This window comes from Uloborus diversus, chromosome 3 (genome assembly GCF_026930045.1).
Source record: "Uloborus diversus isolate 005 chromosome 3, Udiv.v.3.1, whole genome shotgun sequence".
NCBI lineage: Eukaryota > Metazoa > Arthropoda > Arachnida > Araneae > Uloboridae > Uloborus > Uloborus diversus.
Window position 1 is genome coordinate 75,551,784 of NC_072733.1, and position 12,476 is coordinate 75,564,259.

The 12,476-nt window shown below is 34.3% G+C and overlaps 1 protein-coding gene across 1 annotated transcript in view; it reads right to left on the bottom strand.

Moving 5' to 3' along the window:
• Positions 1-3,936: 3,936 nt before the first annotated feature.
• The window catches only part of LOC129218103 (caspase-1-like), a 118,088-nt gene continuing 109,548 nt past the window's right edge, over positions 3,937-12,476 (bottom strand). Inside the window, exon 8 of the mRNA XM_054852301.1 lies at positions 3,937-4,098. Coding sequence (XP_054708276.1) covers positions 4,077-4,098 — 22 coding nt within the window. The 3' untranslated portion in view covers positions 3,937-4,076. The remainder of the gene's footprint in view (positions 4,099-12,476) is intronic.

A 12,476-nucleotide genomic window follows, 5' to 3' on the forward strand; every position in this document is an offset into this window, starting at 1 on the left:
CTGGAGCCGCCCCTGATGGCCTCCAGATCCGTCCCTGATTGTAGCAGTACACAGTGGCGGCAATTCAGGGGAAGAACCGCTCCCCACTTTTTATGGTTCACTTATTTATTTTATTTTTCAACTAGGAGCCCGTCCCGACCCGTTCGGGTTAAAAGAAACCATCTATACCTTAAATAAATATTATAAAGGTACTTTTTAATTTGAAAATTTATGGTAAGCAATATTTTTTTGTTTCGCTTTTATGAGGTTTGAAACAAATTGATTTATCTCATTTCCAGATCAAGGTAGATCAACATATAATTCCCACTGAACAATACAATCTTCCCGTATGTAATGTTGCACTACGTATCGTATAGTTGTACGTTTGATGATGGTGATAGCACAAGAAATTTTTATTGGATATTGTTATCACTTAAATTGGAATATACAGGGACCATAGGGATGCAAGGATTATGGGCCAACTGATGTGCTGCTGGTGCTGTAAGAACAATACTCGAAATCATATCATTCTGTTGTGAATTTCATTGGGGTTGAATTCCATTGAATAGATCAGACAAATTAAAGTTGCGCAATAAAATTACTGGGATGTCGCCTTTAATTTAAGAAGCATGAAGAGAAATCTAGAGGAGTACTCGATTGAAGAAATTCTCCCAATTGTCTGTTTTTCTTGTTAAAAATACGGACTCTTTCTGGAGGAGATATTTAAAGTAGTTTGTTTAAATGAGGAATGGTCAGTTTTTATAAGTCCCAACACTTCAGTAAAAAACATCGCAAATGCCTCTTAATTGATTTTTGATCGTGTTGAATTTATTAATTTTTCCAGTTCCACCGGGTATGCCGATCAACATTAATGTACGTTCCTGGTTTTCATTTTCCAATCATGTTTTAATAGAATTTTTTTGTTAATTCTGTGTGGTGGTGTCAAACAAAAGTCCCCTGTTGAGTGTCCGCTCCATTGACAAATTTTGCCTTTAATTTTTATATCTTTTGACATTGAATGACAATCATAGTATTTCTGCTGACGCTCTCCTTGCAATATGTCGTTAAAGAGATCCTTTTTTAAATGTTTGCCATAAAGCAATAAGTCAGAAAGTTACATGTATAAACTAAGGTTAGTTTCCAAGGTATGTCGGTGTCTATACGACCGAGTTCTTTATATGCTGCTTCATAGTTAGGCAGGATCTTTAGCTGTTAATCGACTTTGTAAATATGTAGGACTACGAAAATGTTCCAAATGTATTTTTATGTGACCGAATTCAGATTAGCTATTAGAATGAATATTGTATTTTCTACTAAGAGGTGAGTCTTTTTCAATCCCGGGATGCCTTTTAACGTGTTGTACTCGTATTCTTCGGAAAACTTGCTTTTTTCATATGTCTCCTTTTTATTCATTTATTTTTTTGCAATTACCTTCTGATAGGATATTTGTGAGCTATATTAGTTTATTATATCGTTTATAAATGCTTAAAAACGGTCATCATGAAGAATAGTTCCGCAAATAATTTTTATTTATTTTTTCCTCTTTGTAAAATTCCTTCCTATCCAGTTTTTTGTTCGTTGTAGTTTTAACTCTTAACCTTGAAAATACGGTAATTGCGTGCAATTACTCTTTCAGTTAAGAATTTTTTAACTAAATGTAGGGGACTGGAGAGGTCTCCCCTACATTTAAGCCCAAGGGAGGTTTGACCCACCCCATCATTTTCATATTTAAACACATTTTTTAACTGATGAGCACCGAAGGGTAGCATGATATTAAGTCAAATCAAAAGTTGTTTCCATTTTTTAGCCAATTTGAAGAACAATTAAGAAGAAATCACGTGTAATAGCTTTTTCACGCAAAAAAGTAAAATTTTTCGTTTCAAGTTCATCTCTTCTGTGCGATTTGCCATTCACTTTTAGAGAAGTAAGTTCCATTTTTAATATACTCTGATTAATGTGCTAAAAGCCTGTATACACTGTTAAAACTACAGGATGCATTCGGCACCTTTCAGGGGAGAAACGCTTGTTCACCAGCGACACCCAATACGGAGCCGAATTGGCACCTCTAAATAGGGTGAAAAGCAGGCACCTTTTAAAAAATAGGCAGCCGGGGTGAAAAAAAGGAACCTTCAGAGAGAGAAATGACACCCTTACTGTAGATCCTCCTCCTCCCTCCCCCGTATTGTGTCCGTTTTTGAATACAGTTGTGTGTGTGTGTGTGTTTTTTTTTTTTTTTTTTTTTAATAGTTTTCTTTTGATTCATGATATTCTACGTTTTAGACATTTTTCACATTGAACTCAGTACTGGAAATGATTAAAACTTATAATTACAGCATTTGATCATGTTTCAGCGTTTTCAACATAGTTAAGAAGTGCTCATTGCTTTAATTTATCTGATAGTGCTCTAACTCAGTGTTTCTGGTGTGGGTCTCTTTTGACTCACAGGCCGGTAAAAGCAAATGAAAAACTCTTCGGACCAATGAAATCTTAATCGTTTTCTTAAAAATTCATAAAATAAATAATAATAATAACTCGGGGGCCGTTAAAAACGTGTGAAAAAAGTCGGCGTTCTGATGAGTTTTTTTTTTTTTTTTTTTACAAAGCAACGTTAAAAGTTAATATAACAATAAATATCTACCCTTCACTTGGTATCAAAGAGCTGTCACAAATATGTTATAATTTAAAGACGAGTAATTGTTTAAATAATGTGAGAAACTATACATTTATTAAAACCTGACCCGTGTCGAAAATGAAGTATAGAGGTACTTATGAATTATTTACACGAAGAGCCAAAAATATTCTGGGATTTTACAGATACGGAAAAACAAAATCGTTTCATAAACGTTAATCAAGAGTAACAAAATAAAATGCACAAGAAGTTTTTCCATAGTTTAAAAACCAAAAGAAACTTCTAACGCTATCGAGAGATTAACCGCTAACAGGAAATGATTCAAACACTTGAATGAAAAAGGAAAAAAAAAAAGCCAGACGGAGAAAGTTTTTTTTTTTTTTTTGCTGTATGCGTTTTCGCATGCTAAGTCTGTTATATCCTACGAAGCACAAGAATTATTTTTGTTCTGGTCCTCACTTGTTGATTATTGAAAATTTTAGCTGGTTATTTTGGTGATTAAATGCTGCTTATCGAGTACTCAAGAAAATAATGATAGATATTTTCGGTAGCGTTTTGAATAATGGAAATTTCACGACAGTAACAATAAACTGAACCTAAACGACAGTAACGGTAACTGAAAAGCAGTAAGTGCACTTTTAAATACTTTTAACTATGTTTGAAAGCCCTAAAAGCTACAAAGTGATCAAAAGCTGTACTTACTTGTTATTTCGGATAATTAATCCTAGAAAAGTTGTGTTTTAATCCAATAGTGTACTTCATTCAATGTGAAAGACACATAGATGCAACCACCATTTGTCCGCCATATTGAAGTGGTTGAATGCATGTCTAAGACAAAAGCGGATGCGCAGCAAGTCTTTCTGTGATTGCATGTTCTTTTGGCTCCTCTGCTCTATTTCCTGGCCAGTATTGCACCTTATGGTACCATGCTTTCACCTTAGAGGGAATATATTCACTCGTCTGGAACCCCTGGTTATAACAGTGTACTTACTTTTAAAATTCACAATTTATTTTAATACGTTTTTAATTATATTTTCTAAAATGACTATTAAGGGAGGTTTGACCCACGTCAGTTACGGGAGGTTTGACCCGGGAGAAGCCTCCCCATTTAATTTCGTTTGACGATGTAACATTTTTAAAACAATGTACTTTATTTTATTTGTTTTGAGTAAGATTCTGTTTAGTTCAAATGAAACAAATGTTGCTATTATCTTGTAATTAAAGTCACTTTACACAGTACAGATAACAGTCATTTGAAACACTTCCTGTTGGTGAATAATTCTGATCAAACTACACACAACTGAAATTTGCCTTTCTACTTTGCTTTTTATACTTATTAAGATATTCAACCCATACAGGTCCTTATTAAACCGATTCACAACTCGTAACACCTGAACAGCTGCGTCCATTTGCCAAAGCAGAGCCTAGATAAGTCAAAGGTGGTAGAAAACGGATCACATCTGGAATTTTAACTGACACCCATGTCAAAGCTGAAATAGAAAAAATGCATAATATGAAAAAGAATAAGAAAATGTCTAAAAATATTTTTAAAAAGCAAACAGTAAAACGAAGATTACACTTGTGTTCAAACAGTGAGTAGAAACGTAAAACATTCTCAAGTCATTAAATACATTTATGATTTTTCTTTTGATATAATTGTTGCTTGTATCATATAGTAGTAGTAAATCAGACATACATGGTCCGATCCAAAAGTAATGAGCCTTCATTTAAAGAGACAGATTTATTGAGCTGATCGGTACAACTAACCAATAGTTTTAAAAACAGGCACCTCCTTCAACAATGTACTGCTGTAGGCGGCTTTTCCATGATTCAAAGGCATCTCTGAAGTCCTGTTCCGAGATATCTGCAATGGCTGCCTTGACATGTGCTTGGATGTCCTCCATGGAGTCGAAATGTTTTCTTTTCAGCTCTGATTTTAAAAGTGGAAACAAGAAGAAGTCAGAAGGCCACAAGCCCGGACTGTAGAAAGGCTAGGGTACCACGGGAGTGTTGACTCGGACCTTCTTCAGTCAGAACTGTCGGCACAAGTTTCGCGCAGACTTTCCGCATGTTCAACTTCTCCGTAACAATTTGTTGCACCGTTGTCTCCAATAAGTCCAGGGCTTTTGCTACTTGGTAGAGACTCAAACAGTCCGCGTTCAAAAATTCACACACTCGTTGCAAATTCACGTCAGTACGGACGGAGGACAGGCGTTAGAGATGAGTTGGGGCTCATTTTTGGAAGCCCGAACCCGAAAATTTGAAAACCGAGCCCGTCCGAGCCCGAGTCAAAAACTCTCAAAACTGAACCCACTAGAGTCCGACATGGTTCGGCTGTAGTTACATTTTAAGTCAACCAAAAATAGGTTCTTATATTTCAACAGCGATTGGTTCAAAACATTTTTTATAAATCTGTCTATTAATAAAGATCATTTTATTAAAACTTTTCTCAAAATGCTCTATTTCAGATGAATTAGTATATTACTTCTTCTAATAGTAATCGCAAACAAACATGTTATAAATAACTGTTAACTAATTTTTTGTCTAACTGTTAACTAATTTGTGACGCAAATATTAATTCAAATATCCCCCCTTTTTTTGAAAAAAATAATAGCATACGTTTATTGCCCCCCCCCCAAAAAAAATTAAATTAAAATTGAATATTTTACCCCATGGTTTAAGTTTTATGTTTAAGTTTTACAATGGTTGTTTTTACAGTAGAGTAAAGTAAAATTTAAAAAAAGAATCCATTTTCAATAGAAAAAGTATTTGTATGGAAACTGAAGATTAAAAATCTTATCATGAGCCCGAGCCCGAAACCTATTTCAAGTTCTAAAGCCCGAGCCCGTCTCATCAATAACGGGCGTCCAGACTGGAGTTCGTCAGTTATCACTTCCCGGCATTACGAAAGTCACTTTTCTACTTGCAAATGGGACAGACACTCAGTCTTAAACTCCTGTTGAAGCAATGCGAATGTTGGAAGGAAACCGGAAGCAAAATTTCATCTCTTTGCGTTGATCTGACAAACTTTCCAGATCGCCGTGTCACGTACCACCGTATAGGGGTTACTGTTAAAGCTAATGGCACCGCTCTGAAAGCTGGGAGGCAACTGACCTGCGCTGCACTATAAAGCTAACAACCCCCAGCACTGTCGCTGTCAAGCGGAGCGAGCTGCAGAGTGTGAATGCGTCAGTATAATGTGAGGCTCATTACTTTTGGATCGGACCATGTATTTACATTTCAGTATAGTTTTTATAACTTTTAACTTCTGTGGGGAGGTTTGATCCACTTTGGACACTCTTGAAAAATTTTAATAAAAAAAATAATTTTTAATTTAAATAAAAAAAAAAGAAACGTAAAAAGGTGCTCCGATATATTTCCTTTCGAAAAAATTCAACCAGGAATTTTCTTGTGGAAACTTTTTTTTAAATACCTTTGTAAAAAGTGGGTCAAATCTCTCCAGTTTCCCCTACTTAATTGAATGCATGCAAAATTACGATTTTCAGAAACGCGGATTATTGTCGTCTATCTACACTACGTGAATTCAAAAACTAATTTTCCCGAAGCGAATCGCAGTTTTATTTCATTTAATTAAATTGTGAAGCATTATGTGACTCTAAATGGTTTTCAATGTCCTAGGCTAATAGAATGCTAAATACCCTATCTTCTGCAGCCTCCAGTACATGAAAGAATTTTGGCGGTTCTCTTGCTAGCATCGTGATATTTTCATCTGTCACATGTGACCATCCTTCAGCATTCAGTTCGAAGAAACTTTAACCATTTTGTCATTGCGGATGCGAAGCAATCTGGGTTGGTTTTTACGTATATAAGAACAAAACAGTACGAAACAGAAACTGGTAGCGAAGAGAACTTATTAGTTTTAAAAAAATAGTATAAAGACATACATGCGTAATTTATAGCCTATGTCACTCAGTAAGAAAGAATGCACCTTTCATATAGTGAAGGAATTTTTAAAATGGTGCAGCGGTTCCAGAGATTACCTGGAACATATAAGCATACAAAAATCCGCTCTCTCTCTCTTTATAATATAAGTATAAATTTAGGAACCAAAACTACAAATTAAAAAAAAAAAAAAGCAGAAATGTCAAAATTTTCAGAACATAATTATTTTTTTTAACTTTGTATATCTGTTTACGAAACATCATTTAGCACAAGCAGTAACTTTTAGTTTACATATTCATTGTTTAGATATTAGTAAATGATATCTCAATGTCTGTGTCATCTCAACATACTTTGGGGGTTGGGGGTAAATAATGTAAGTCTAATTCATGAATAAGTGTTACTTCGGGGAAAGTTAATGTGTACAAAATTCATCAAAATCTTAATAAAACGTGAGTTAAGTTCAGTTGCTAGCAGTGGCGGCTCGTGCCTTGAAAAAGTGAGGGGACCAGATAATGAGTGCACTCGCATCCCCCCCCCCCTCTGGCCTTGAAAAAAAAAGTTAAAATTTTTTAAACATTATTTTTCAATATTTAAACTTTTTTGAAATAATTATTTGTGTTAAATAAATAGAATTAAATTCATTTTAAACACAGGACAAGCTACAAAATACTTAACCTACTAAGTAAATCACGAAAGATATTAATATCATACATATATCCATGATTGCCGGCAGGCAAAATAGTACGCCTCCCTTGCAGCACCGGTAAGGGGCTGCAAGGGAGGCACTTTCATACCCTGGCTTTTCAAAATAAATAAATAAATACATTTTAAAAAGCAATTTTTATTCAATATTTTTAATAATTATACTATTTTCAATCTTTTAATAACTAATTATTTTGAATGAGTAAAATTAATATTATTTTCAGCAAGGTGAAGTTATAAAAGTGCAAAAATATTGTAATTAGAGAAATATGTAAAAATTATAAGTTAATTAACTTTAATAAAGATGAAAATGCATCACAGTTTTCGCTTTAAAATAAATAAAAATAGATGAACAAAATTTTAAAAAAGTAAAAATATCTGCCGGCACCCATGGGCCAGATTCAGAATTTTTATGCTGACAAAGAATTTTTTTTTAACTATTTTTATTTTCTTCAAATTTTTGATTGTCACATTTTCTTTAAAATTACATGAGCAGTAATTTGAAACAAGTAATAATTTCTGTGTAACAATGGGAAGACATTTTGTAAATAAATCAAAAAAAATCATGAAACGATCTACGCACAAACGTACATACAACACAATGTACAACAGTGGCACAACTAAAAAATAATTTGGCAAGGAGGGGGGGGAGGCAAAATAGAGAAAAGAATCTCATCAATTTGATTGATTTGATTGGCTCATCAAATCTCTCAATTTTGAAACTTGTAGTTTTAAAAACGAAATTTTAGACTGTCTTTGGTGATGTTAGGGGAAAGAACGGTACAGGGGACTCCGCGGAAATTTGTAGTAATTGAAGCATTAAAACGCGATTACATGCCATATTTATTGACGTTAGGTTAAGAGATGCAGCTCCGGGACTTTCCCCGTTTTTTTTTCTCTCTCTCTCTTTTTGAAAAATAAATAGAAATTATTTCCTTCTCCCCCCTCCAATTTTTCGAAATTGCAGTTTCAAAAACGCAATTATAGACAACCTATGAAGTTTTTAACGGGAAGGGGTTCTGAAGCTCTCCCCTGTATTTTTTTTTTTTTTTTTTTTTTTTTTTTTTTGAGTCCTAAACTCAACCTGACGAAAAAAAAAATCTTCATATAATCCGCGGATAATACGATGCAAAAAAAAAATGAAGTTTCAATTTAACATATAATTTTAGCAACTAAATTTAAAAACGTAAAAAATAACTTTTAAGGCATATTCAAAACTAATACAAAAAAGAATCTAAAAAATAATGATTTCTTCTCTGAATTTTCATTACAGTACGCTACTTAATAGAACACAAAGAGTCAAGAGAGGATTAAACGGTCTAATCTTGAGGAAATGAAGGCTGTATATTGTTTATTTTACATTTCCTGAATCGAGTAAGAAGAACATTCAAGCTATGTGAAATAAACAACATACAGGCAGGGTAACGGTCTCGGAGATTCCTGCTGTAAATATTGAGGTTCAATGCAATGGTGACAAGGACAAAAAAAAAAAAAGATAATCCGCGGCCGCGTATAATCCGTATCTCATTAGTTTTACACTTTTTTAACCGATAATCCGCGGATTATAAGCAAGAAAATAAGGTACAATCTATTTTTATTAATTTCAAGCACTTGCGCACAGAAAAAAAAAGGAAAATAAATAAAAACTTATAAATTATTGCCTGAAAAAGTGAGGGGGCCCGGGTTACCTACCACGAGCCGCCATTGGTTGCTAGCTTAACCACCTTAACCACTCATCTGCTCTCAAATCCAGCCCTAGCAAAATTTTGTAAGTACTAGTTTCTCTCCTCCCCCCCTTTTTTTTTTTGCTACCGCTCAAGTGCTATGGCTTTTTGTTGTGGTTTTTTTTTCTGCCCTCCCCCCCTCCACATTTTAGTCCCAATCTCCGCCTCTGGCAGTATAGCTCAGACAATTCATCAGTTTCGTCGACCATCGAATCTGTTTTTTCAGGCAGATGTATGTTCATATTTTTTAATTACACTAGATGTCGCCACCTAGCTATCAGTCTACTCTGGAAGTAGTAAAAGTATAGCGCCTATAAAGAGTAGTGTGCCGACCGACGCTTTTTTCCCCTTGATTCTTGAAGACAAATTGTATGAAAACCGCTAGAGGGCAGTGCAGTCGAGGTGCACGTTCGATTTCGCGGTGTTTACATTAGTAGACGCGGGATTTTGTTACAATTTAGTTCCGCGTTTCTCTTTTTTACCTTTATTTCGTGAATATTTCATGAAACAGAGTTTAAGGCTTTTAATGGAGGCATCAAAGTTGAACATTAAAAGAAATAAAGCTTTATCTTGTTTCGTACCAGGGTGCAAAAGTGGATACAAAACATTCAAGGAAAAAGTTACGCTTTTTAAAGCTCCAGCAGGTGAAGAAAAACTAAAAAGGAATTCGTTAATTCCCAGGTTAGATAAAGTTTTTGATAAATATTGCTCAATTGGTGCTCTGCATTTCGAAAAACATTTTATTGAAACGCATTTTAAGCATATTATAAATGATGAGGAAATTTTGATTCCTCAGAGAAAACCTTTTTTGAAAGATGTGGCAACTCTGACAATTTTCCCAATTATGCAGTTAAAAAAAAATGTTCCCTGTTTGAAAAAAAATAAAGCTTGATCTTCCCGCAGAAGAAACTGAAATAACCACGTATAAATCTATTATAAATGAAATTGTTCATATTAATTTGCCAAACGAATATTGGGTTTGTATGAAATTTAAAAAATCCCCAAATATTGTAGTTTTTGTAAATAATGAAAATTATACGGAAAATAATATTAACGATAAAAAGATCATTATTGAAGTAGACACAAAGACAAGGATGTTTTCAAAACAAAGTTTAACGTTATTAAATTCACATTATTAAATTAAACCTTTTGCATAAAGAAATAGTTACTGAAAAGTTAAAATCTTAACTGAATGTTTTTTCGACATTTTTTTTTTGTTTGTTTGTTTCTATGTAATATTAATTACAAAGAAAACATGCCATACACAATGCGACTCTTTTATTATATTTTACACTTTTTTTTTTTTTTGTAAAACAAATAAAAAAACATCTTATCCTAACACGTTTCTTACCTTCCAGACGCAAATGGGACAAAATCTCTGCCAAATCACTTGACGCGCAATTTATAATGTGAATTACGACTTGGAAAATATTGCGTAAGAATGAGTTTGACCCTCCCCCCCCCCAAGTAAGGGTACGTAGAGGCTTTTCCAACCCCCTCCCCCTTGGGACCCTTACGTATTTAATGAATCGCCACTTATAGGCTACTATTTTCATTGAATATCAATTAGCATAAGGTAATTTTATATGCTTCAAAAAATAAATGAATACCCATGTAACAATTAGCACTTATTACAGTATTTGTCTTTTGCGCAAAAATAAGTTCAATCCGAAAAACGGGGATTTTAAACTGCGAAATCAGCATGCAATCGCTGATTTAAAACGAATCTGATTGAGGAACGCAACGTACTCCTCGAGCGCAGCGCCATCTGGATTTTCCTCAGATCTGACCTCACTTTTTCCCCGTCGATCGGCACACTACTCTTTCTAGGCACTATAGTAAAAGTAGCATGCATATATAGCATCAAAGCATCAAGTTATAGTGCCTAGAAAGAGTAGTGTGCCGATCGACGGGGAAAAAGTGAGGTCAGATCTGAGGAAAATCCAGATGGCGCTGCGCTCGAGGAGTACGTTATGCTTCTCAATCAGACTCGTTTTAAATCAGCGATTGCATGCTGATTTCGCAGTTTAAAAGCCCCGTTTTTCGGATTGACCTTATTTCTGCGCAAAAGACAAATTCTGTAATAAGTGCTAATTGTTACATGGGTGTTCATTTATTTTTTGAAGCATATAAAATTACCTTATGCTAAGTTATCTTCAATGAAAATAGTAGACTATAAGGAGCCATTCAATAAATACGTAAGGATCCCGAGGGGGAGGGGGTTGGAAAAGCCTCTACATACCCTTACTTGAGGGGGGGGGGTCAAACTCATTCTTACGTAATATTTTCCAAGTCGGTATTTCACATTAGAAATTGCGCGGTCAAGTGATTTGGCAGAGATTATGTTCCATTTGCGTCTGGAAGGTAAGAAACGTGTTAGGGTAAAATGTTTTTTTTATTTGTTTTACAAAAAAAGAAAAAGAAAAAAAAAAGTATAAAATATAATAAAAGAGTCGCATTGTGTATTATGCATGTTTTATTTGTAATTAATATTACATTTAAAAAAAAATAGTCGAAAAAACATTCAGTTTAGATTCTAACTTTTCAGTAACTATTTCTTTACGCAAAAGGTTTAATTTAATAATGTGAATTTAATAACGATTCCAAGATTTGTTATTTTATCATTTTGAAAAACGAAATGGAATCTTACGTAAGAATAGGGGGATAGGGGGGGGGGTTGAAAAATCTTACGTACCCTTACATGGGGGGAGGGGGTCAAAAATTGCCAAAATCATCCTTCCGTAATTAATGAATTTTTAAATTTCATACAAACCCAATATTCGTTAGGCAAATTAATATGAACAATTTCATTTATAATAGATTTATACGTGGTTATTTCAGTTTCATCTGCGGAAAGATCAAGTTATATTTTTTTCTAACAGGGAACATTTTGTTTAACTGCATAATTCCTGATGGACCTTTTTTTTTGGTACTTTTTTAGTAAAGTATGTTGGCAGGATTTGGGGAAAATTGTCGGAATTGCCTCATCTTTCAAAAAAGGTTTTCCCCGAGGAATCAAAACTTCCTCGCCATTAATAATATGCTTAAAATGCGTTTCAATAAAATGTTTTTCGAAATGCAGAGAACAAATTGAGCAATATTTGTCAAAAACTTTATCTAACCTGGGAATTAACGAATTCCACTTTAGTTTTTCTTCATCTCCTGGAGCTTTAAAAAGCGTAACTTTCTCCTTGAATGTTTTGTATCCACTTTTGCACCCTGGTACGAAACAAGATAAAGCTTTATTTCTTCTAATGTTCAACTTTGATGCCTCCATTAAAAGTCTTAAGCGCTGTTTCATGAAATATTCACGAAATAAAGGTAAAAAAGAGAAACGCGGAACTAAATTGTAACAAAATCCCGCGTCTACTAATGTAAACACCGCGAAATTGAACGTACACCTCGATGGCACTGCCCTCTAGCGGTTTTCATACAATTTGTCTTCAAGAATCGTGGGGAAAAAAGCGCCGATCGGCACACTACTCTTTCTAGGTGGACGGTACGTCTCCTTCGGCTGAAGGATCCAAGGAAGTGACGTC